The sequence below is a fragment of the Ziziphus jujuba genome, chromosome 9 (assembly GCF_031755915.1).
Source record: "Ziziphus jujuba cultivar Dongzao chromosome 9, ASM3175591v1".
In the NCBI taxonomy this organism is placed as follows: Eukaryota; Viridiplantae; Streptophyta; class Magnoliopsida; order Rosales; family Rhamnaceae; genus Ziziphus; species Ziziphus jujuba.
The window spans coordinates 25438352-25465499 of NC_083387.1; the positions used below are offsets into that span (position 1 = coordinate 25438352).

The 27148-nt window shown below is 32.1% G+C and overlaps 2 protein-coding genes and 1 long non-coding RNA gene across 5 annotated transcripts; 2 read left to right on the plus strand and 1 right to left on the minus strand.

Moving 5' to 3' along the window:
• Positions 1–1839: 1839 nt before the first annotated feature.
• Positions 1840–27148, plus strand: LOC107427621 (serine carboxypeptidase-like 13). 2 transcript variants are annotated; one of them, XM_048481422.2, is made up of 14 exons: positions 1841–2061; positions 2208–2344; positions 4717–4793; positions 4980–5105; positions 5416–5518; positions 9171–9208; positions 9330–9431; positions 25083–25169; positions 25277–25426; positions 25712–25783; positions 25868–25995; positions 26231–26344; positions 26623–26677; positions 26787–27148. In XM_048481422.2, exons 1-14 carry the CDS (start codon positions 1922–1924, stop codon positions 26868–26870), a joined length of 1413 nt encoding a protein of 470 aa, XP_048337379.1. In that variant the 5' UTR covers positions 1841–1921; the 3' UTR covers positions 26871–27148. The 2 variants fall into 2 exon arrangements, with proteins under 2 accessions (XP_015893490.2, XP_048337379.1); XM_016038004.4 differs by lacking the exon at positions 25712–25783 and having other exon boundaries at positions 1840–2061.
• Positions 9449–14671, minus strand: LOC107427622 (BOI-related E3 ubiquitin-protein ligase 1). The gene is made up of 2 exons (XM_025077371.3): positions 14259–14671; positions 9449–14176 (listed from the first exon to the last, which is right to left on the minus strand). The coding sequence occupies exons 1-2, from the start codon at positions 14637–14639 to the stop codon at positions 13820–13822; spliced, it is 738 nt and encodes a 245-aa protein (XP_024933139.1). The 5' UTR covers positions 14640–14671; the 3' UTR covers positions 9449–13819.
• On the plus strand, positions 14425–15252 carry LOC132799479 (uncharacterized). Of its 2 annotated transcripts, none has more exons than XR_009634103.1 (2): positions 14425–14554; positions 14709–15252. It is a non-coding gene; the product is annotated as an uncharacterized LOC132799479 (long non-coding RNA). The 2 variants fall into 2 exon arrangements; XR_009634102.1 differs by having other exon boundaries at positions 14478–14601.

A 27148-nucleotide genomic window follows, 5' to 3' on the forward strand; every position in this document is an offset into this window, starting at 1 on the left:
GGACCTTTTCAATTACAACCAACTTCAACTTCAGTTGTAATTGAAAACTAGTTAGTGTGAAGTTTATAGTTGCGATCCTAAATAGTTTAATTATATTAAAAATTATAATTGTAGAAATATAAGAGATGCTGAGAATGTAAATAAGTAGAAAAAATATTGAAAAAATGGGAAAAAAATTTAAAAGCTGTTAGGGGATAAATTGAGTGGGGAACAGTCAGATATTTTTGGCACAAAACAATAAATATGTAAAAATTAAAAAAATAAAAGTAAATGGCAGGAAAATTGAGGGGAGCTCGTTCCCCTGGATACCGTGTGGAATGTATATATATATATATATATATTTATACATAAAAATTTGATATTTTATAAAATCTAATAAAAATAAGTATGCACTAAAATAAAATAAAAAAAGGACTGGATCCAAATTAAGTAGCATGCAAGGGTGATATGCCTTCTAGTAAAGGATATATTAGAAAAATAAAATAAAATAAAATTTAACGAGGGGCTAACGAGAAGCATACCAGGGGATGATGTACAGTTGTCTTGAAATAATTTTGCAACATTCATTGTGCGAGTGGGGGTCCCGGTTTTGTATCCTAAAAGAAAAACAATAATAATAATAAATGGTGTCGGTATTAGTCTTCATTTCTTACCTACGTCGTACACATCCTTTGAATGCTTAGAGATTCCTTTGTCATTATTCATTCAACCTTTCTTCTCATCCATATTAAATTCAGAAGGTGGTCAGTGTTGCACAAACTTCCAAACATTCAATCGGTGCCATTCATTGCATTGTTTGAGCAATGAGGTTAAAGCAATTATTGTGGTACTTTTTTATTTATTTATTTTTTTTATTTTTTTAATGAAATAATTGTTATTGGTGGTAGGAGTAGATGTCGTTGTGAGGGGACCCAAAACCTGACACTGCGATGGAGAAATAATAGCAACCATTTGGAATTCATGGTAGCTATGGACTATGGTGATACCTGTCAATTTTGCACATCCAACCTTCCTCTTAACCGCGGTTGGGGCGTAATAGTTTCCATAGTTTCTATACCGCGCCTAACAATCGAAGCTTTTGCGAACTTCCTATTTTTTTCAATGCACGGAAAGAAAATTTATATTTTAATACAATTTTTATAATATTTATCAACATTTTTAAAATTTTTATTTTGATATATTTTTCATATAATTATAAATTAATAATTAAATATATAATAATATAAAAATAAAATATTATAAAAAATAGGTGTTAATATTGATTTTATTAATATTATATAATAATTATTATAAAAACAATTATATTTAACACAAAATCTATATAATAAGCATATTAATAATTTTAATATAAAATTATCAAAAAAATTATTTTTTAATAATTATTTATTTTATTTCACATCTTAAAATAAAAATAATAAAGAGTCATAATCTCCCTCATCTCCTCTCCTTCAAGAGAGATATCTAAATCTGTGGCAAGCGGCCATGAATTTATGTTGCTGTTTGGATTGGTGACAAATAATATCGGTTTGCTCTGTCTTTTAGATTTACAATTTTTTATATATATATTTTTAAGACTACTCTTTACGTATATATTTATCTCTTTTGATTTTTTTTTAAATTTTTTTGATAAAATTATAAATTTTAAACTTAATCTTTTAAAATTGTTAACTCTGAACTCAGATTGCCTTGCTTTACTTGTAAATTTTAAAACTAAAATATTTTCACTAAAGGAGCCTTTTGTCATACTTTTAAAACCACAGGGTTTAATATGGAATTATACTAAACCTTAGGGTGTATTTATGGTACTAAACCTATTTTACCAACAACTATGTACTTTATACATTCTCCTTTAAAAAAAAAAAAAAAAAAAAAAAACTACTTTTGCACATATACAAGCAACCACTCAGGTTTTGGCCAAACAATGGCGTTTGCTTCGTCCATCCAGTTCTGCAGTTTGCAATGGCTTCTTATCTTGCTTTGTTTGGGAAATACTTTCTCCCAATCAATTGTGAAGACCTTGCCAGGCTTCTCTGGACTCCTACCCTTCAAACTTGAAACAGGGTGAGAATCTCTAAATTATATATATTCACAATATTTTTTATTATTTAAATTTTTCAGAAGTATTTTAATAAAAGTATTGTTTATGAATCAATTTTCATGAAATGTTTGGGAATTAAATAGTAACAATATGTGTGGTTTTCTATTAGATATGTTAATGTGGAGAGATCTGAGTTCTTCTACTATTTCGTTGAATCGCAAGGAAATCCTCTTACTGATCCTCTCATACTTCTACAAATTGGAGGACCTGGTTGTACAGGTTTAACGGGCCTATTCAATCAAATAGGTAGATTTTCTCATCATTTTGCATGAAAAATTTGTGTATGTGAAATGGAAAAACAACATCAGTCACACACACACATAAATATATATATATATATATATATATATATAGTAAAATGGCTAAAATGTTAAATATGAGTTAAACATTAGATAAAGTAATAATTAATTTTTGAATTCAAATTTAAAACTTTATGCGATAACTTTTAGTATTTATTATATAGTCTCATTCCTTTTTAAAGTTTAAGAATCCCTGACAAGAATATATACACATAACACAAGCTCAGCCATTATTTATTTATTTATTTATTTATTTTTGTTAAATGAACTTCAATGATATTTGAAAATTTTATTAAATGAGAAGCCGAAGTATACCTAGTTAAAATAAGACATAATAAGTAATACCTCTTAATATTCATATAGCTATGATACTACATTAACTTTTAAAATTTTAAATATAAAAAAAATTAAAAATATATATGAATGTAAAATATGGTACATTTAAATACAATAAATATAACATAACATTTTGATATACAAAAAGAACAATAAGAAAACATAAAATATAATACAATAATAATGTTTTTACTTATACTATGAGAGCATGAGTTCGAATCATAAAAATATAGAAATTTATGATAATTTATAATGTTAAAAAAAAAATCCAAAATCACTTTTTAATATATGATTTCACTAATTAAAGTAGCACATCGTAACTCATAATCACAATTTTAACATGAAATTACTTTTAATTAAAAAAAGATAAAATATCATAGTTTTAACTCCTAACTACCCACATTTCTTTTTCGTTGAAAGGGCCAAAACAATTTTTATCAAACACAAAATAAAAACCACTTAAAAATCCAAAATTATCTATGTTTTTAGGTATTTATCCTTTTTTCTTCCTTTCTTTTTACGCAATTTTTCTTGCCTCTTCCTTTTTTCAAATTTATTTATTTTTATTCAATTGGTTTTTTTTTCTATATAAATACACATACCAAAAAAATAATAATAAAAAAAAAATTAGGTTGGGTTGGTTTGAGCGCACGTAGCCCCTTATGTCACTGGACTCACGTCAGGTCCCCACTTTTATCAATCATTGTTCACTGTAAAGGCTGACATTTAAAAATTAATTAATGATAATTAATAAAGTTTTATTTAGATAAAGTAAATTAAATTATTAATTAATTTTTAAATCTTACCTTTTTAACGTAATTTAAAATTAGTAATGTACATCTAATTATGTGTGTATACATATTACTTTAATTGATCAAAAAAGAATTTGATTATTTGCATTTGATCAAAAAGAAATTTGATTATTTGGCATTCTGAAATAAAAAAAAATATTGCACTTTCTGCCTAGTTTAAAACAAATTAATCATGACGTAAACGTCGACCAAATAAAAAAAACAAAATTGAAAAACACCATTCCATGACATTGTCATTTTTGTACTCTTGTCATCAAATTATAATGCTAATAATACTACTAATAAGAATAATAATAAAAATGATTTTTGTGTTTTGGTACTATTGCTATTATTTATTGTAATTTTTATTTTCTTTCATTAAATTTCAATGTTTAATTAAAAAAAACAAATTATGAGAAAAAAAATGACATCTGTCCTCACTAGTAATAGAACATTTGGATTTATAAGCTATATGGTAATTCATGGGACTACAATTAAATGGTTCACTTTGTCACATTATGTATTTAATATTAAACGCTATTAATCAATAATTGTTACATTAATGTTGTTGATGATTATCATACATAGTGACAAATAGTAAAAAAAAAAAATTCAATTTCTAAAACTAAATTATCTAATTTCAAGAGTAAATTATTTCTTATCAAAAAGAAAATTGAAATTTGAAAGTAGATCGTCCGGCAATGATCCTTATTCCTAAGTTTGATACTTCATATATATATATATATACATATACACATATATTAAAAACAGAAACCTTAAAGAAATTTTTTTTTTTTTTTTGAAAACTTTAGTTATTGCATTCTTCTAAGAATTTGTGTTTATGATTATGAAGTAGGGTTAACACAACAAACTTAGGTACTCTTTGGTAACATGATCAATTTTTAGTTTTTATTAGGCATCTAACTAACTACAAATTTAAAGGAGAAAAAAAAAATGACATAAATCCAAAATTGAATACAACTTCAAATTAGGTTATTTTTTAAATTTTTTTAAGCTTGTAATTGTTTAAGATGTTTAATAAACTATAACTACTAGTAACTAATACTTAAGGTAAGCAAATTAAAAAAACAAAAACGAAAAACAAACAAAAATACTAAACAACATCTTAGTTTCAAGATTTCCAAAATTCAGTATTGACCTTATAAATGCTATTATCAACATTTATTTTTAGGTCCATTGGCTTTCGATTCATCAACTTATCAAGCCGCTTTACCATCTTTAAAATTGGTCCCAAACTCATGGACTCAGGTATATACCAAATTTCATTTTAATAACTTTTTACTTTATATAATTACCTCACCACCCCCCCCCCCCCCCCCCCCCCCCCCCCCCCCCCCCACCCAAAAAAAAGAAAAAAAAAAAAAGAAAAATAATTTGAGGGCCAAAAGCAGGCTCAAGCTATACATTTTATTTATTTATTTATTTTGCTTTTAGATTGCGAGCATCATATTTATAGATGCACCTATTGGGACTGGTTTCTCCTACTCAACTTGCGCTGAAGATTATATTGTTTCCTCGGATACAAATACAGCTTCAATGCTTGGCAAGTTCATAAGGAAGGTTTGTGAAAACCATTTAATTAATTATACCAAATAGTTATATTAAAAGGTTGTAATACATGAAAAATTATTCAGTACGCTGGTCCTTTTAAATTAATTTCCCTTCTACAAAACTCACGTTAGGTTCACATGGAAGTAGAGATCTAGTTCTTGTCATATATTTGTTAAGTGGAGGATCCAATAGGATAGACTCCATAATCAATACATAAAATATATGTGTGTTAGAAACGTTTCTCATTCATATATATATATATATATATAATTTTTTTTTTTTTTTTACTTTTCTTTTTCCCATTTTCTTTATAATGCAGTGGTTGGAAGGTCATTTACGATTCAAGGCGAATCCATTCTTTGTTGGCGGTGATTCATATGGTGGATTATTAGCACCAATCATTACACGGGAAATAGTAGAAGGTAATATTTATTATAAATATCATTTTATGATGATCCAAACTAAGGTCAGAAAATGGTCAAAAAGACCAATCAAGGACTATTAAATAATCACAAAACAAAAAGAAAAAAAAGAAGAAAAAAAGGCCTTAATGCAGTGATAACTATGTTTATATTTGGTATATATATATATATATATACACATATACATATATTAAAAGTATGTGTCAAATAGCCAGTGATGTGTCAAATACCAGTGACTAAAAGTTTTACAGTATTAAATTATATTTATTAGAATAAAATTTAGAAGTTATAACTTCAAGTGTGCTCCACACGAAAATCAGACCTTTGCCTGATCAGGAAAAAGTGACCATCTTTTTTAATTAACTGGACTAACCTTGTGGGTGTTTTGGTAATGTTCTTTACCCTTTAGTTTGGACAAAGTTTATTTTTTGCATTTGAGAGTTTTTAAGTTTCAAAAAGTTGTATATTGTTGACAAAATCTTTAAATACTAACAAAAACCTAACTGTTAATCCATTTCCAATCCTAAATTCATCTTTTCATTGTCTTTTTAGTTTCTAATCATTAATTCATCCCAAATAATCCAAAAACTCACCAAAATATTATTGGACAGGTAAAAAGAAAAGAATTAAAATTTAAGGTCAAAATGGATAAATTGCTATGGTTCCCTTATATTTAACTGTGTTGAGCGTAACTCAAGCTTGACAATTGCATGCGAAAATAACACCAGTAGGTTTGGGCAAACTAGAAATCTCATACTGACAGAACTGTTTGGTAAGTAAGAAAATGCATGAAAAGGGCTAGAAAAACATAGAAAATAGAGAGAAAAGAAGAAAGAAAATGATGCCGTTAGTTTTCAAAAACTATTTTCAGAGAATAAATGGAAAAGAAAACAATAAGAAGATGTTTTTTTTTTATAGTTTTTAAAAAAATTAAAAGTATGTTGGTTCACTGTATTTGGCACTTGAGTATTGATAGAGGAGAGTAAGAATGACAATTTGCCCTGCACAATTTAAAACCATGTGCAGCTCCCCTAAAAGCATGCTTTTGGCTTTTGAAAATTGTTTTTAAACACAATTAGCCAAAGAATCATTATTTTCGTAAAACAATAGAAAACTATATTTTTGTTCAATATTTTGAAAACAATGTTTTGAAAATAAAAAATAGAAAACATAGCCAAACAGACCCTCATTTTTTTACATTAATTGTTTTTCAACTTTCTATAAAAACTATTAATAGTACATGTTTTATAGCACCCAACAACTCACGCATGCTTTCTCTTTAAAGCTACAGTTGTAACAAACTAAACACGTGACTAAGCTAACTGTTACAACAAACAAAAAAACATATGACTCTCTTAAGCCTCTTTTACTCTCATAACCTGACATGGAGAATATAACAATACTCTAACACAACAAAAGGACTCCTGTTGACCAAGTACACAACAGTATTTATAGCTTCAACCCAAAACTGAACAGATAACTTAGAGTGTTTCAACAAATTTCTCATTCTCTCCACAATGGTTTAGTTCATCATATTACTTAAACAATTCCTTTGAGGAGTTACCATTATTGTCTTTATCTGACAATCCCATACTCATTGCAATAACCATCAAACAACTCATTGCAATGTTCAAGACCATTCTCCGTGATCAATCTTTTGATCTTCTTTCGAACTTGAGTTTCCACCATAATCTTCCACTCTTTAAATCTTCCACTCTTTAAACTTCTAGAATACATCATCTTTGGTCGTCAAGAAACAGACACAAACTTTCCTTAAGTAATCATTAACCAATGTTATAAATTACCTGCAGCCTTCAATAGATAGTATTTTTGTCAATCCCCACAAGTCAGAATATACATATTCCAAAGTATCTTTGGTTCCATGGGTTGCAATGTTGAACTTTACATATGATTGCTTGCCAATAGTGCAATGATCACAAAAGTCCAACTCCTTAAGCTTATCTTCTCCCAGTAGGTCTTGGTTGTTGAGCTTCATTAGTCTTTTCTCAATAATATACACAAGCCTCCTATGTCAGAATGTATCTTTAATTAAATTCTCAGAAGTAACAACTAATACTTCACTTGAAATTGCAGCCTCATCAAGCACATATAAGCCATCGGCTTTGATTACTTTCATCACCATAAACCATATTTTCAAAACTTTAAGGTTTTTAGCTTTATATGCGTATCCATTATCTTCTTATTTTCACAATGAAATCAAATTCCTCTCAATCTCAGGAATATACATCACATTGATTAGGACCTTCGAGCTACCTCCATGCAACTTTAATTTTATAGAACTAATACCACCAAAGTTATATGCTATAGCATTACCTATGAGGACTCTTCTATCTTTACTCTTAATGAAAAATTCAAATAAACTTTTGTAATATTGATAAAGAGTGAGAGGTCTGCCAGTGGAAGTGTGGTATTACACCAAATTTTGACAAAGAGTAATTGGTTTGCCAATGGAAGTGCTGTATTACACCAAATTTTAAACCTAGGGCTCCGATGCCAATTGCTTGAGCATAATCCAAGCTTGACAATATGTAAAACATATTTTCTGCATGTAGAAATAACATTAGTAGGTTTTGGGCAAACTAGAAATCTCATACAAGTCTTAAGTAAACAATATGTGACAACAAGATAAGACAAAATCAATAGCAACAATCAAGCAATAATCAAATATGAATAAAAAGAAAACAAATGAACAAGAAAACACATAATATTTAATGTGGTTCAATGTTAATGCTATGATCTACATCTACAGGGCAACCAATGAAGATTGCTTATATTAATCTAGAAGAATTACAAACTTTATCTCAAGAATATGCAAATCCTTAGGAGAAGAGATACCCGAGAGCTTCCTTTTTCTTTTTCTAAAAGTACAAGAACTCTAACCCTTAATTTCTCCTTAGACCTCTTAGTTTTTTATGTTTATATAAAAAAACACAAACTAACTAAGGACAAAGAGGTAATTCCAAGAAACTGGACATTAAGAAACGTCATAGTGCCATGGCACTATGCAATCAGCACCACGGTGTTGAAGTTTTTACCAAAAAACATAACCAAAACCATCTAAGTGTCATGGCATTGCAGCACCTAAAACCCAGGGCTGCAGTGCCCAAGCTGCTGTCTAGCACCTTGGTTTAGCTCTTTCAGCTTTGTTCTTCTCCTTTTCCCCTCCATTTGCACCATAGCTTCACACATGCTATACTAAAGCTTCACTAACTCTACATTCAGAGTCACACAACCTCAACAAGCTAGTTTTTCATAATATGTAACTTTTTGGAACTTAAAGGGTACCAAATGCAAATAAATAAATAAATAAATAAATAAATAAATAAATAAACAAATAAAATAAACAAATAAATTTAGAGATTCCAAAATTAACTTTTCTCATACCAAAGGGTAGTAAAATACATTTAACCCATAGAGAAATAATAATAAACCAATAAAAAACCTCATAGCATATAGAAAATTTATTTGGTATTAGAAGATATTATGTATACAAAAGATTAATTAATTTATTGAAGTATATAAGCTATGTCAAAAAAAAAAAAAAAAAAGAAGAGTAAAGTATATATAATTAATAGAGGTTTTGCTATATTTATCTTTGAGATCACAAAGCTCAATAATGGCTATCTTGCAGGCAATAAAGCTGGACTTGAGCCTTTTATCAATTTGGAAGTAATAATCTACACTCTTTTTAACTTTTTAGCTTTCCAAAATTATGCATTGCATGGTGATTTAGAATAATTTGGCATATATAATACTATAATTAATAAATAATTATTCGAAATGAACACAGGGATACTATGTGGGATCCCCACATACAGACACAAACCTTGAAGAAAATTCAAAAATTCCTTATGCTTATGGGATGGGGCTTATATCAAGCAGGCTATTTGAGGTAATTATATAACTTCCATTTGAATTTCTAAGTTTTGTCCACCAAATTGAATTTTAATTCAAGGAAGGTTAATATTTGAAATACAAAAATTTGCTTTAATGTGGAGATTCTTCAAGATTTGTGATACAAATTTAGATTGAATTCTAAACATGCATGTTTCCTGTTAGTCTCTAATAAGAATATTCTGATAGATTTTCTATTAGGACATTTCTTTTTAATCTTTGAATTTCTTCAACGGTTGAGATTTAAAAATGCATTTAGAGATTTATATAAATCTAATGAAATACTAAAACCGTAGAAGAGTAAAACGCAACTTGTCAGGACTCTTATAAACTCTAAATATCTTTTTAAATTTCAGCTTTTGAAGATATCTAATGAATAATAAAAGAAGTCCTGATGAAAAATTCATTATGCATGTTATCCTGATAAAAGAATGATTAAGCATGTCTATAATATTAATAAACATAGACTACAAGGAGTCCATATATAAGGGACCCGCATTTAAAGGCAGTTCTAATTAATTTTGGATAGAAAATGAGTATATCGCCTATGATTAAATGGCAATTAATATATTAGAAATATATATAAAATTTTGCTACAATAGTGTGGGTAGGTGCTAAATTACATAAATTCGGGGTAAAGTGCATGTAACACCCTATCAATTATATATAATTTGGTGCGAATCCGCACCATGATGCTTGTTAATGCATATGGTAGCAGGTCTTTATATATACTTGTCAGGACCCGTCCAGAATTCCTCCCCGGAACCCTAAACAAGCCCTGATCCCAGGGAAATACCACCGAACCTTTTAACGGAAAATCCGGCAGCACCTCCCCTAAGGGTAGGACTTAACAAAAATTACCTGCACTGAAAACACACTTCTATATTCACCCCCTTATTCCTCCCGCAAAACTACAAGTTGTTCCACAATTTACAGCACTTCACAACAATAACAGCAGCCCAGTGCATAAATAAAACATAAGTGTCCAAATAGTATACAGAGCTTTATGAAGTGCTAATCAACAGAAATACAACAAAGATGAAAGAAATAATACAACTGAAATGAATGAGTACAAAGGTACTTCTCGAAACACGATAGCAGCGGAAAATTGGTTCGCTCCGGAAGAACGTCTACCACCCCTTGCACCTAAGGGAATCGGAACTTAAAAACGTGAGATGCTAATCATCTCAATGAGTGACCCTAACTACTGAACACTTTTAATGATAATAATTATAATAATATAACAAATAAGGGAATTGAATTAATACCAACAATTAATAAATAAATAATAACAGTTGGAAATGATAATTTTCCCTCAAAACTCTCACCAATCACTCCGTTGGAAATGTTTCCTTTTTAAAACGATTTCACAAAACCCGATATTTGTACTTCCCGAAAACCAAGGGATCAAACATTTGATAAACAATAAATAAATAAATACCCCAATATATAATTAAAATGTAATAAATTATAATAAACAAATTTTTGAACACCTTTGGGGTTTGAAACTTATTTGAAAATTACACTTGATGCATCACACCATATACCGATGATGCCCTCCGATACCCAGCGTCCTGAGCACCGACTGGCGGGGAGATTAAAGAGAGAAACTTGCAAACGGCACGTCGGCGTCCCGACAGTACCGCTGCTGAAACCATTATCCCGGCCAAGGAGGGGGGCGGCTGTGGCCAATAACAAACTTGCCTACCCACGGTCCAATGGCAACTAACTGGTGAAATAATAATACTTGCGGGCTGAACCACATATACATATACCAGAACACCAATACTGTATGAATGCGTCTAAAATAATTATAAAACCAACTGTACCGTTTTCTAAAATTAGCGTGGAAAATATACCAAAATTTCTCACTTATCATCCCACATATTTTTATTTAACAAATTGGTACGAAAACATCGATAACAAATGAACCATAATTTTCTCGTAATACGAGGTTCAACAATTAAAATACCGCGGGCATAATTTATACAATTTAAACAAATATTTTCATAAAACATTTAACCCAATTATGCCCGAAAATAATACTTAAAACCTCGTATGATTATTACCGAAATATACTTTACTCATGCATAATAAATAAATTAAATCACAATAAAACCATAACTAACTTGTACCACATGAGCATAATTTAAATACCAATTAAACATAATTAATTGCCCAAAATATTTTTGAAGGTGGGTCACTCACCTTAAGCACATAAATCAGCCAAGATCCTCCGCAGGATCAACTCCACTACTCGCGCGTGAACCTAAAACATCCACAGTATACCAACCAAATATATTAATATTTTATTCGGATAATTCCCAAATGGGTACCTGGGGAGCGAACACAACGACAACTAAAAGTTACGAGTTATATACCGAATTCAAGCTTGAGTAATGAGGATCATGGATTCGGTCTTACTTTCCAGTGATCGGACCCGAGGTGGCCGGAATCTCGCCTGAAAGCTTTCGGATTTCGACTCCTCAATTCTCCCAAACCGTCGCGAATTGGCGGAAAAGGATGCCGGATTCGGGTTCAGGAGGTCTAACACAGTGGACAAAGACCGGCGGTGCGACTGGGTACTCGCCGGAACAGTAACTTCTGGCGAGCCGCCGCGGTCACCGGCAACTGTCGCCGGCGGCGGCGCATGCGGTGGCCGTTGGCTGAGATGTTTTGCAGATTTGTATATCGAGGGGAGAGGAATTCAACGGGACTGGCGGTGAGGCAAACGGAGGCCGGACGGCGGAGAAATCGGGGTTTGAAGAATTTCGGCCCCTCGCTGGAAAAAGCTCCGATCCCGGCGCATCGGAGGTTCGGTGGCCGTGCAATTTGGTGGGTAGGCCGGACTTGAGGAGGTGGTGAGGGGTGGCTGGCGCGTGTGACCTAAAAATGGCCGGAAAGGGGTCAAACGGCGGTGGAGGGAAAAATCGCCGCCGAACTTCGCCGCCTCGATCCGGGTGCGTCCGACGACCAACGGCCGTGAAATTTTGGGGTTTTGCCGGATATGGGGAGAGGCGTCCGTCTAGCCGGCGCGTGTAATGTGAATCGGCCAAAAAATTTGAAAATTCCGACGGCCGGTCGGTTTCTCTCTCTCTCTCTCTCTTTCTCTCTCTTCCCCGAGATTTTTGTCAAATAAAAGCCACCGTGGTGACACTGTTCATTCCACGTGGACCAATCAGGTGATGACATGTGGCGTCACTGTGCACTTAAGCCAGATATAATAAAATATTACGGTATCCGGCGAACTTCAAACGTCCATAACTTTTTAACCAAATGTCCGATTTAAGCGTGCTGCTAGTCTATGAACTCGTATCGACGAGTACTTTACAACCATACAAGAGTCAAAACAAAATTACACCACAAGAAAAAGTCAACTCTCGGCACCTTTTGGACTGTTTGCACCTCAACTTGTTTTGCCCATAACTTTCAAACCGTAGCTCTGTTTTCAACGTGCTACTAGTCTACGAACTTGGGGCATCATGCACTTCGCCACGGTACCCTGGTCAACTAGAAATTCCAACTGGGATAAAAAGTCAACTTTTGACCCGCTCGGTCAACGGTCAACCTCGGTCAACGTGCACGGATTCCGGTGCAATTTGGGACGGGGTGTTACATACTTGTTGATATTGAAGATGGGAATTCTAATTATTTGACCATTTATTGGGGAAACTAACAGTTTTATGACTTCTTTATGATGCACCAGCTTATACATTCATCTAATAAAATGGTAACCAATACATATTATATATATATATATATATAAAATGCGAAAGCGCAACATGATGTGTTTTGTCTATTATAGTTTGAAGTATGGACTTTGATTTGTTATGGGTGGATCAGCAAATAATGACCGAAAAATGAATGATTCCGACGAAGAAAATGATTGCAGGCAACAAGTGAATAAGGTGGGATGTCGGATTGGTTTTTCATGAGAGAGAGGGGGAAGGTGGTAACTTGAGAGAGGGAATCTAATTTCAAAATAAAAGAACCTTTAAAATAATAATAATAATTCTAATTTAATACAAAAATATATACGTATATATAAATTATATAGAAACGGCATGCATATATATATATATATATAGAGTTTTTCTATGATCAAGACCGATTTGATCAAAATTGATACGGACCAAAAACATACTAAAAATTAAAGTTATTGGATTCAAAACCATAAACACAGATAGTTCAGATTTAAAATTCCGTCACATGAGAAAAATTGCTAAAATTTCCTTCTCGCTCGGCGCCACAGCTCCCATTTTAAAAAAAAAAAAAGAAGGGCTCCACAATTCTGAGATGGAGCTAGAGGCAAATTAGGTATGCAAGAGACAACAAACCGTGGAAATCTGTTTATGTGATTCAACCTAGAGGCAAGAGACAACAAGCTCACGACTTTGCCATAAAGGAACTGGGTGACAACTTTGCATCATCCTTAACAACCGCAGCTTGGTCGTTGCCAGCGGTGGAAGCACGGCAGTCTTCTCCGAAGTGGGCTAGAACCTGTTCTAAATCGCTGCGCAAAGAATTGGCGGTGGCTTCGTTGGTGTGAGCCAAATCCCTCCAAATCTGATTCTCAACCCATAGACTTCTGACTCGCTCTTGGAGAACCCAGTTGAGCTTTCCCATCCTCTGTATCTCATCGTCTTTCTCTTTGAGTTTCTTGGTGATCCCTTGTTGAATCGCCGACACCAGCATTCTCGATTGCCTTTTTCTCTGTTCTTCCAGTTTCAATTTCTGTTCCTCCTAAAAAAAGAAAAATAAGAACTGAAAAACATTGATTTCGAAACCATTAAAATGGGAATTATTAAAGAAAATAAAAATTCACATGTTGGATGATGAATCGGTCGATCTCGGATTGCTGAAGTTGGATTTGGGAGACAATGACGTTGTCAAGCAATGGTAAAAAGCTGCCGGAGAGTTTGGTTTTTTGAGATGGTATGAAATCGGTGTTGAATTCGTGATGATGATGGGGATCACCCATCATCATCATCATCGAATCCCGTTGGCGTTTCCGAGGTGAAGCAAAAGGAGGAATGTTGTTGTAGGTGAGACTGCTACCGGAATTGTTCAGCGATGAAGGTTTCGGATCCAAGCAAACAGGGGAGGAGGATTGATAGAAAGGTAAGAGAGTTTCAGTCAAAGGCGGAGTAGCAGAAGAATCCATCTGGGTAACCAGTATATTTCCATTTTCTCGATTGATTTTCATGGGAATATTAAGGACAAGATTCTGAGTTTTTTTTTTTTTTTTTTTTTTTAAATATTGGAAACACCAAAGCCAACGCTCTTAGATACTGTTCACACCACAGTTGGGTCTTAGATCAGCAGCTGCAGATACAAAATCTCTTCCATATTTCTTCTCAAAGATGTCCCTAAGTGCTACCAGTTCTGGAATTTCCGAGCACCTTGGGGCTGCAAAAATTAAACTAGAAATCCCTTCTTTTAGATCAGCTGGGCATTCTCTGCAACAAATTGGGTAACAAATACGCATCAGATAAATGATCCTTGTAGCACAAGGTAATGTAATAAAAGCCAACACTTGCCTCTAGCTCCATCTCAGAATTGTGGAGCCTTTTTTTTTTTTCAATGCGTTTCTTTTGTTGGGAATTCTTTAATTGACAGAGTGAGCAGGAGCTGTGGCGGTGAGCGAAATTTTGGCAATTTTTCTCATACGAGGGAATTTTAAATTTGAACCATCTGTGTTTATGGTTTTGAATCCAATGGCTGTAATTTTTGACATATTTTTTGTCCATATCAGTTTTGATCAGGTCGATCCTGATCATAGAAAGACTATATATATATATATATACATATTTGTATAAGCACAGAGCAAACAAGGAATAATTTTGCTTCCAAATAGTAATATAGTTAATAATAAAAAGTAGATATAATTACTTAACATATACATATATATAAAATAATTTGATATAAGTATGTATATATACATATATAGAGTTTTAATATGGTTGGTTACCTAGTCCATCTTATGATATTAGACATTGATAATACAAAACTAAATAGGGATTAAGAAAAAAATAAATAAAATTTTTATTTTTTTTAAATATAATTTTATTTCCACACCATATATGTGAAAATTTAATTGGTTTCAATTAAATGTTCACTCTCCCTTATTAGGTTTTTAGTATTAAAAAATACAAATAAAAATAAAAAAAGGCCTTAAATTAATATTGTCATATATATAATTTGTTGATTTTATCCATAGGTAACCAATAATAAAATTGAGCTAGGTAGCCCATTAAATCATTATTGTGTATACACATATATATAAATATATATATATATATATATGTTTGATATATGAAAAATATATACATGTAGCATTAAAAACATACTAACTTGATATTAAAATAATACAATTCCTTAAATAAGTGAGATCAGATTGGTAAATGACCAAAACATTCCTAACACTATTTTCACTACGACTTTCTAACCATAGTTCGGAATTAGACATGCCACTAGTTCATGAACCTGCATCGACGAAGCCTACACAATCATGTTAAGTCAAATAAAAAACTTAGACTATATAAAAAGCCAACTCTTGGACCCACACATGGTCAATATTATCAACTTTGATCAAAATTGAAAAATTGAGCATTTTCCCATGCCTATATATACTACTTAATTTAAAGCAATATGTCAAATTGAAAATTTTCTTTGATGCCGAAAATATAGAGAAAACAAGATTTTCTTTATTCAAGAAAAAAATTGAGTAATCACAATTTCAGAGATCTAAGCACTACTCTTTTTTTATATACATCGAGAAGCTTCTGAGATGTTGGTTCTAACCAAACTTCTCATCCTTAAGGACTTAGATTGTTATTAACTAATAGTTTGTAAAACTAACAAGCTAAGTTGGTAGGAAGGTAAGTTGACGTCACTCATATTAATGACGTGGCTCTAACACCCTCCCTCAAGTGAAGTCTTCTGAAAACTTAAGCTCTATAGGCTAATACTCAGCAAATAACACGGGAGTTTATCATAGACATAAGAGAATCTAGTAACTCTAAATGCTTCGTAAAAATGTCTGTTGTCTAATCATTGGTGGCAACATACCAAGTCTCCACTTCTTTGCTAAGAACCTTGTCTTGCACGGAATGTATATCTATATTAATGTGTTTGGTTCAAGTATAAAAAAATAGGTTATAAGCCAAGGTTATTATACCAAATGATTAGACTTTGTAAGTTTAACCTAGGTTGCCTTGCAAGCTGAGTCAGCCAATATATCTTAGCAGTTATGCTGGTTAAGGCACAGTACTCTGCTTCAGTGCTAGACCTTGCCACCACGGATTGTTTCTTGGAAGTCCAAGATACAAGGTTTGGACCCCAAGAGACACAATACCTACTGCATGATCATGTATCATTAGAACTGCTGGCCTAGTCCCATCAGTGAAATCATGGAAAACTAATCTCCGTTTATCAAGCTTTTTGAGAAACAAACCGACTTCTTTTGTTCATTTGAGATATCTCAGCAAACATTTGAGGGCTTCCTAGTGAGCAGTCCGAGGTTTACTTACAAATTGGCATAATTTGTTTGCTGAAAAAGTTATTTTTGGCCAAGTAATAGTCAAGTATTGGAGAGCTCCAACCACACTCCTATACTGCTCAGGGTCATTAAGAATATCACCATCACTATTGAAAGTTGTTTTCCAGAGACCATGGGTGTAGAATAACTTTTAGCATTGTTCACCTTTGTTCTACGAAGTAAATCTGTAGCATATTTACCATGAGACAACCTCATTCCAGTAGCTAATCTTGCACTTGTATATCCAAAACATAGTTCAAGTTAAATCCTTGAGATAAAATTCCTTATCCAATTCAACAACAAATAAATCCTCTCCTCAACAAAGTTGATCTAAGCTTGTCAAGCCAGGCTCTAGGAGCCTGCTTTAACCCATAAAGAGCCTTATTCAACTTACAAATACATTTGGGATATTGTGAGCTGACGCATTCCTCTGGTTGTTGCATTTAAACTGTTTCTAGGAGAGTCCTATTTAGAAAACCATTGTTAAAATCCACTTGCCTAAGAGGCCAGTCACATGTAAGAGCAAGTATAAGAATTTTCCGGATAGTGGTATGCCTAATGAATGGACTGAATGTCTCAAAGAAATTGAAAGTTTGAATCTCAACACCTCCAATATCATAAAACACTTTAGAGCAGCAGTAGCTGGTTAGATAATCAGTTTTTTGGTCTTATAACTTCAAGTCATACGTGTTACATTATTTACGAGGCCAATTCGTTTTAATCTTTTATTTTCAAAATTATATTGATTTTCATTTTTTCGTGCAATATCCTTTCTTATGATCACTACTAGAATCGCATTGATAACTGACGCAATAAATGCGTCGCACAAAATAAATAACGACGTATCGCACGGTGTCGCCTAATGTCTTGTCGCTAAATCTATAAGACAACAAGCGACGCATTATAAGAGTCGCCTATCTTTGACTTTTTAGCGACTCATATTTACTTTTAGCGACGCATTAATAGAGTCGTCTATTTAGCGACGCATTGACTATTTAGAGACGCATTATTAGTGTCGCCTATTTAGCGACGCATTTTACTATTTAGCGACGCATTAGTAGAGTCGTCTATTTAGCGACGCATTAATAAAGTGACTATTTAGCGACGCATTAATAGAGTCGCCTATTTAGTGACGCATTAATAGAGTTGACTATTTAGCGACGCATTAGTAGAATTGCCTATTTAGAGACGCATTAATAGAGTCGCCTATTTAACGACGGATCGATACTTTTAGCGACGCATTATTTCTTAATGCGTCGCCCCTTCTTTTTTTTTTAATTTTTTTAAATTTTGTGAAAAGTGATTAAAATAGTAAAAATATAAAAATAATTAAAATACAAAAAAATGAAAACTAGCTTCATCCAAAATAAATAGAATACAAAAATTTTAAATAAATATTTTGTCATAACAAATTAATTATCAAATAAATTAAATATCATCTCATTGATATATTTTTACATAATTTGTAAGCTATTGTATTTTTCATAACAAATTTAATATTAATTAAAATTCCATGAATGCATATTCATTGAGATGGAAGTTGACCTCTTGTTGACGATATTACATCCTCATACTGCATATGGAAACATTAAAAAAGTTATTAGCATGCACTTATGCAAAATAAATAAAATATTAATCATTATTAAATTTGTAATTTAGTATAAATGAAAATTTAAAAAATATTACCATTGTTCTTAAGATTTGACGAATCACATTTCTCCCCTCATAGTCATTACAAACATAGTCACTCTCACATTCATCCTCATTATCATTTTCATCGACACTTGGCAACTATATGACAAATGGATTGTGAGCCATCTTTGTATCTCCAAGAACATCTTCTTCAACAACCGTACGATGTTGTGGTGAAGTTAAAACAATAGACCATCTTGATTCAAGTTAATCTTCAACACAAAATACTTGTTGAACTTAGCAAAATAATGTCAAGCAATATCACAAACATAATTTCTAAAAAAGCAAGATTAATAAAACCCAATGAACCTAAGCTGCAGTTAAAATGAAAAAAAAAAAAAAAAAAAACAACCCACCTCATGTTAAGAAAAAAGAAACTCACCTAAACGATGGAGATAAAGAAAGAAGAAAACCAAAAAATCACGAGGGCGACAAAGAGAAATCTAGCTTCTCGGCCGACGACAACGTAGGCAAATGAAAAATGAAACCTGGAATATCTCACTCTTCAAGTCTCTCTTAGATTGCTTCCAAATCTAATATCGATTAGGTGGTGTACTTGATGTAGTTTTAAAAAAGAAAAAATGGATTTAAAGGAGCGCGTAAAAATTTAAAAACGCGCCAAAAATTTTCAAAAAATGGCAAGAACGCGCCTTTTCTCCCAATTGCATTTTTTTTCTTTGATTAATATTTTTATTTTTCAACTACAAATAAAAACTGAAAATATTTCTTAAAAATGCGAAGCAAAATATCGAAGATTGCTGTTTATTTTTCTGTTTTTCAAGTACACCTTTATTCTTTATAAAATTTGCATGTCTTTCAAAATTTTTGTTTTTGTTAATTGAGAGAATAGGCAACGTATTCTCTTCAAGAAGGATTGCCTGTAGTGTGGTGATTTCTTGAGAGTGTAGGAGGTCTTGGGTTCAATTCTTGTTATGGTCCTATTTTGATTTTATTTTTTTTTAAATGTTTAAACAAAAAAATTAAAAAAAAAAAAAGGAACAGGCGACGCATTTGTTGAGGAATGCGTCGCCTGTTCTTGTATTTGGCGACGCATTGATTCAATAATGCGTCGCCAAACACTATATTAGCCAATATTTGCTATATTAGTACATATAAGTGATTTGGCCTAGTGGTGTGGTGATTTCCTGAGAGTGTATGAGGTCCTGGGTTCAATTCTTGTTATGGTCTTATTTTGATTTTATTTTTTTTAAATGTTTAAACAAAAAAATTGAAAAAAAAAAAAAGAACAGGCGACGCATTTTGTTGAGGAATGCGTCGCCTGTTCTTGTATTTGGCGACGCATTGTTTGAATAATGCGTCGCCTAACACTATATTAGCCAATTTTTGCTGTATTAGTACATATAAGTGATTTGGCCTAGTGGTGTGGTTATTTCCTGAGAGTGTATGAGGTCTTGGGTTCAATTCTTGTTATGGTCCTATTTTGATTTTATTTTTTTTAAATGTTTAAACAAAAAAATTGAAAAAAAAAATGAACAGGCGACGCATTTGTTGAGGAATGCGTCCTGTTCTTGTATTTGGCGACGCATTGTTTGAATAATGCGTCGCTTAATACTATATTAGCCAATTTTTGCTGTATTAGTACATATAAGTGATTTGGCCTAGTGGTGTGGTGATTTCCTAAGAGTGTATGAGGTCCTGGGTTCAATTCTTGTTATGGTCCTATTTTGATTTTTTTTTTAAATGTTTAAACAAAAAAATTGAAAAAAAAAAATGAACAGGCGACGCATTTGTTGAGGAATGCGTCGCCTGTTCTTGTATTTGGCGACGCATTGATTCAATAATGCGTCGCCTAACACTATATTAGCCAATATTTGCTATATTAGTACATATAAGTGATTTGGCCTAGTGGTGTGGTGATTTTCTGAGAGTGTATGAGGTCTTGGGTTCAATTTTTGTTATGGTCTTATTTTGATTTTATTTTTTTTAAATGTTTAAACAAAAAAATTGAAAAAAAAAAAAAGAACAGGCGACGCATTTGTTTAGGAACGCGTCGCCTGTTCTTGTATTTGGCAACGCATTGTTTCAATAATGCGTCGCCTAACACTATATTAGCCAATTTTTGCTGTATTAGTACATATAAGTGATTTGGGCTAGTGGTGTGGTTATTTCCTGAGAGTGTATGAGGTCTTGGGTTCAATTCTTGTTATGGTCCTATTTTGATTTTATTTTTTTTAAATGTTTAAACAAAAAAATTGAAAAAAAAAATGAACAGGCGACACATTTGTTGAGGAATGCGTCGCCTGTTCTTGTATTTGGCGACGCATTGTTTGAATAATGCGTCGCCTAATACTATATTAGCCAATTTTTGCTGTATTAGTACATATAAGTGATTTGGTCTAGTGGTGTGGTGATTTCCTGAGAGTGTATGAGGTCCTGAGTTCAATTCTTGTTATGGTCCTATTTTGATTTTTTTTTAAATGTTTAAACAAAAAAATTGAAAAAAAAAAAATGAACAGGCGACGCATTTGTTGAGGAATGCGTCGCCTGTTCTTGTATTTGGCGACGCATTGATTCAATAATGCGTCGCCTAACACTATATTAGTCAATATTTGCTATATTAGTACATATAAGTGATTTGGCCTAGTGGTGTGGTGATTTCCTGAGAGTGTATGAGGTCTTGGGTTCAATTCTTGTTATGGTCTTATTTTGATTTTATTTTTTTTAAATGTTTAAACAAAAAAATTGAAAAAAAAAAAAGAACAGGCGACGCATTTGTTGAGGAATGCGTCGCCTGTTCTTGTATTTGGCGACGCATTGTTTGAATAATGCGTCGCCTAACACTATATTAGCCAATTTTTGCTGTATTAGTACATATAAGTGATTTGGGCTAGTGGTGTGGTTATTTCCTGAGAGTGTATGAGGTCTTGGGTTCAATTCTTGTTATGGTCCTATTTTGATTTTATTTTTTTTAAATGTTTAAACAAAAAAATTGAAAAAAAAAAAGAACAGGCGACGCATTTGTTGAGGAATACGTCGCCTGTTCTTGTATTTGGCGACGCATTGTTTGAATAATGCGTCGTCTAATACTATATTAGCCAATTTTTGCTGCATTAGTACATATAAGTGATTTGGCCTAGTGGTGTGGTGATTTCTTGAGAGTGTAAGAGGTCTTGGGTTCAATTCTTGTTATGGTCCTATTTTGATTTTTTATTTTGATTTTTTTTAAATGTTTAAACAAAAAAATTGAAAAAAAAAAAGAACAGGCGACGCATTTGTTGAGGAATGCGTCGCCTGTTCTTGTATTTGGCGACGCATTGTTTGAATAATGCGTCGTCTAATACTATATTTGCCAATTTTTGCTGCATTAGTACATATAAGTGATTTGGCCTAGTGGTGTGGTGATTTCTTGAGAGTGTAAGTGCTCCTGCGTTCAATTCTTGTTATGGTCCTATTTTAATTTTTTTTTTAAATGTTTAAACAAAAAAATTGAAAAAAAAAAATGAACAGGCGACGCATTTGTTGAGGAATGCGTCGCCTGTTCTTGTATTTGGCGACGCATTGATTAAATAATGCGTCGCCTAACACTATATTAGCCAATATTTGCTATATTAGTACATATAAGTGATTTGGCCTAGTGGTGTGGTGATTTCCTGAGAGTGTATGAGGTCCTGGGTTCAATTCTTGTTATGGTCTTATTTTGATTTTATTTTTTTTAAATGTTTAAACAAAAAAATTGAAAAAAAAAAAGAACAGGCGACGCATTTGTTGAGGAATGCGTCGCCTGTTCTTGTATTTGGCGACGCATTGTTTGAATAATGTGTCGCCCAATACTATATTAGCCAATTTTTGCTGTATTAGTACATATAAGTGATTTGGCCTAGTGGTGTGGTGATTTGTTGAGAGTGTAAGAGGTCCTGGGTTCAATTCTTGTTATGGTCCTATTTTGATTTTTTTTTTAAATGTTTAAACAAAAAAATTGAAAAAAAAAAATGAACAGGCGACGCATTTGTTGAGGAATGCGTCGCCTGTTCTTGTATTTGGCGACGCATTGATTCAATAATGCGTCGCCTAACACTATATTAGCCAATATTTGCTATATTAGTATATATAAGTGATTTGGCCTAGTGGTGTAGTGATTTCCTGAGAGTGTATGAGGTCCTGGGTTCAATTCTTGTTATGGTCCTATTTTGATTTTATTTTTTTTAAATGTTTAAACAAAAAAATTGAAAAAAAAAAAAAGAACAGGCGACGCATTTGTTGAGGAATGCGTCGCCTGTTCTTGTATTTGGCGACGCATTGTTTGAATAATGTGTCGCCTAACACTATATTAGCCAATTTTTGCTGTATTAGTACATATAAGTGATTTGGCCTAGTGGTGTGGTTATTTTCTGAGAGTGTATGAGGTCTTGGGTTTAATTCTTATTATGGTCCTATTTTGATTTTATTTTTTTTAAATGTTTAAACAAAAAAATTCAAAAAAAAAAAAGAACAGGCGACGCATTTGTTGAGGAATACGTCGCCTGTTCTTGTATTTGGCGACGCATTGTTACAATAATGCGTCGCCTAACACTTTATTAGCCAAGTTTTGTTGTATTAGTACATATAAGTGATTTGGCCTAGTGGTGTGGTGATTTTCTGAGAGTGAATGAGGTCCTGGGTTCAATTCTTGTTATGGTCTTATTTTGATTTTATTTTTTTTAAATGGTTAAGCAAAAAATTGAAAAAAAAAAAGAACAGGCGACGCATTTGTTTAGGAATGCGTCGCCTGTTCTTGTATTTGGCGACGCATTGTTTGAATAATGCGTCGCCTAACACTATATTAGCCAATTTTTGCTGTATTAATACATATAAGTGATTTGGCCTAGTGGTGTGGTGATTTTTTGAGAGTGTAAGAGGTCCTGGATTCAATTCTTGTTATGGTCCTATTTTGATTTTATTTTTTTTAAATGTTTAAACAAAAAAATTGAAAAAAAAAATAGAACAGGCGACGCATTTGTTGAGGAATGCGTCGCCTGTTCTTGTATTTGGCGACGCATTGATTCAATAATGCGTCGCCTAACACTATATTAGCCAATTTTTGCTGTATTAGTACATATAAGTGATTTGGCCTAATGGTGTGGTTATTTCCTAAGAGTGTATGAGGTCTTGGGTTCAATTCTTGTTATGGTCCTATTTTGATTTTATTTTTTTTAAATGTTTAAACAAAAAAATTGAAAAAAAAAAAAGAACAGGCGACGCATTTGTTGAGGAATACGTCGCCTGTTCTTGTATTTGGCGACGCATTGTTTCAATAATGCGTCGCCTAACACTCTATTAACCAATTTTTGTTGTGTACATATAAGTGATTTGGCCTAGTGGTGTGGTGATTTTCTGAGAGTGTGTACATATAAGTGATTTGGCCTAGTGGTGTGGTGATTTTCTGAGAGTGAATGAGGTCCTGGGTTCAATTGGTCTTATTTTGATTTTATTTTTTTTAAATGTTTAAACAAAAAAATTGAAAAAAAAAAAAGAACAGGCGACGCATTTGTTGAGGAATGCGTCGCCTGTTCTTGTATTTGGCGACGCATTGTTTGAATAATGCGTCGCCTAACACTATATTAGCCAATTTTTGCTGTATTAGTACATATAAGTGATTTGGCCTAGTGGTGTGGTGATTTCTTGAGAGTGTAAAAGGTCCTGTGTTCAATTCTTGTTATAGTCCTATTTTGATTTTTTTTTTAAATGTTTAAACAAAAAAATTGAAAAAAAAAAAAGAGCAGGCGACGCACAATCTTATTGGTGCGTCGCGTGTGGGTCGCCTGTTAAACGTATAACAAAAAAGAAAAAAAAAAATCAACCTCAGTTATGTTGCTCTAATATCTTTATGGGTTATTTGTTGTTAAATTAAGATTAATTAAAAGAACTAAAAAAAAAAAGTGGAGGAGAGAACAGGCGACGCACAATCTATATAGTACGTCGTATATTTATTGAATTTTTACTGACGCATTAACCTCAGAGTCGCGGTTTTGTTTTTTCAGACGTGTTTGTTTCGTAGCGTCGCTAAATAAGTGTCGCTAGATATCAATTTTCGCGTAGTGGATTTCTAATATATAATTTTTACATATATGATCATATGTCAGACTTAATCTAACATGACATAGTACACACACACACACACATACACACACATATATATATATATATATATAATTCGTCTATGGTGCAATGATAGTTTTTGTCATATGGATTTTAATATTAATGATAGTTTTTGAAGAAACTATTATTAATACTATCATACAGAAATGAATATTGATGACAGTTTTTTAAAAAACCATTATTAACACTAAAGTCCACACCATAACATGGTGCAGACCATATGCAATGTAGAATTTCCTTTTATATATATATATATATATACACCTAGCTAACAAATTTGTCTCTCTAAAGTTTACAACGGTTCACACTTTCTTTGGACAGAGAGCGAAAAGAAGTTGCAAGGGGGAGTATCTTAATGTAGAACCAACAAATTTAAAATGTCTGGAGGATCTTGCTAAGATTTCTGAGGTTTGAATTTGATGGTTTAAGATTATATCTAGGCTTATGAATATGTGTCACATGCATATTTAATATTTTTGATTAATTTAATATCTTATCTATAGTTTAAATCATAGTGTACAGGAAACCTCAATATTCATCATATATTGAGACCCAACTGCTCTTTATCATTGCCTATGCCAAATAAAGATAAGCAAGCTCGAAGATCAATTGAAGAGACCAATTCAAGATACAATCGTCACCGATATTTAAACTTTTGGTGTAAGGTATATATCTACCTGTACTTTTATTAAAAACTAATACTTTGTTTATCAAACGGCAAATGATGTGTTAATATATATATATATATATATATATGTTAATGGTTGTAAAATCTAATACAAGCTAATAAAAATATTGTCACACATCATTTGCGATATTAAATTGTAAACATGCAATTGGTGTGCTTGGAACATAATTATAATTTAATTTCAAGACCAATTCTTTCTCATTAGATGCAATAAATGAACATAATAATTTACTTAAATTAATGTATTTTCCTAATTTTGAAGGCCACCGAGAATTCAGTATTTAACCAATGGACAAATAACAAAAGTGTTCAAAATGCACTTCAAGTTCGTAAGGTACAAAAAGTTTTAAGGAATATATTTGTATAGAACAATTAGAATATATGTTTGTTAATGACAAATTTTTACTAATACGGACAGGGAACAGTTACAGAGTGGACGAGGTGCAATGACAGTGTGACTTATGGTTCATATATATATGATGTCGAAAGTGCTATTGGCTACCATAAGTATCTCACCGATACACGTATAAAAGTCTTAATTTACACGTAAGAAAGTTCACACTGTTTTTATTTCTTAATAATTTATCTATGCATGTTTGTTTATGGAATTCTTTATAGCATGGACTATTAACTAAATATGCTTGAAAATATAAAAATCCATCATGAATGTCTTAAAAGCTTTGACAATCAATTTTTTCTCTATTTTTATTTATTTATTTATTATTATTAATGCCCCATCCTTTTAATTTAGAATTTGTTGAAATTATTATTATTATTGCAGTGGCGATCATGATATGAGAGTTACACATATATCAACAGAGGAATGGATAAAATCCCTTAATCTAACTATTGACGATGATTGGAGAGCATGGTACATCAATGGCCAAATTGCAGGGTGGGTTTCAAAATATGCGCATATTTTTATATTTATTACATATATCAGTGTGTATAGTTTGAATTATAGCCATTTTTAACAAAATATATACATGTCATATATATTATTTCATTATAGGTGCTTATGTTTTCATATATATATATATATATATATATATATTTGGAAAACATGTCGATGTTATATTTAAAACTTTCTAATATACAGGCATTAACATGATACACTAAAAATAAAAGATTATATAGGTATTTATCCACTTATTTGCTTGGTTATGGTTACAGGTATACAGAGACGTATAAGAAATCTAAATACAGCTTGACCTATGCAACTGTGAAGGTAAGAAATCGCTTTTACTAATTGTGACTTAAAATTAGGATTTTGTCAATAATGGTTATCTATAAATGTGTGAGTAATTATAAACTGATATTTGTTGCATTCTTTATAGGGAGCTGGTCATTCTCCTACCGAATACAAAAAAGCAGAATGTTATGGCATGTTCGAAAGGTGGATCAACAATTATCCTCTCTAAGCTAGCTATTCCTGCTAAAAAAAAAAAAAAAAAAAAAAAAAAGCTAGTCAATGTTACTAGCTACCCATATCAAGTATGGGTATGGGAAACAAGTGAGTTCTGTTGTGGTGAGCTCCTCTTAAGTTGTGGGTTTGAGTCCTCCATTTTGACTTAAAGATATTATATATTTAAAATGCTAACGAGTACAATAGTATGCATGTGCGGTACTATGCATTGGAATGCTTAACCGCTTTGAATCCAATAAAAAAACATAAAAACCGAATTTATTCGTGCGAAAA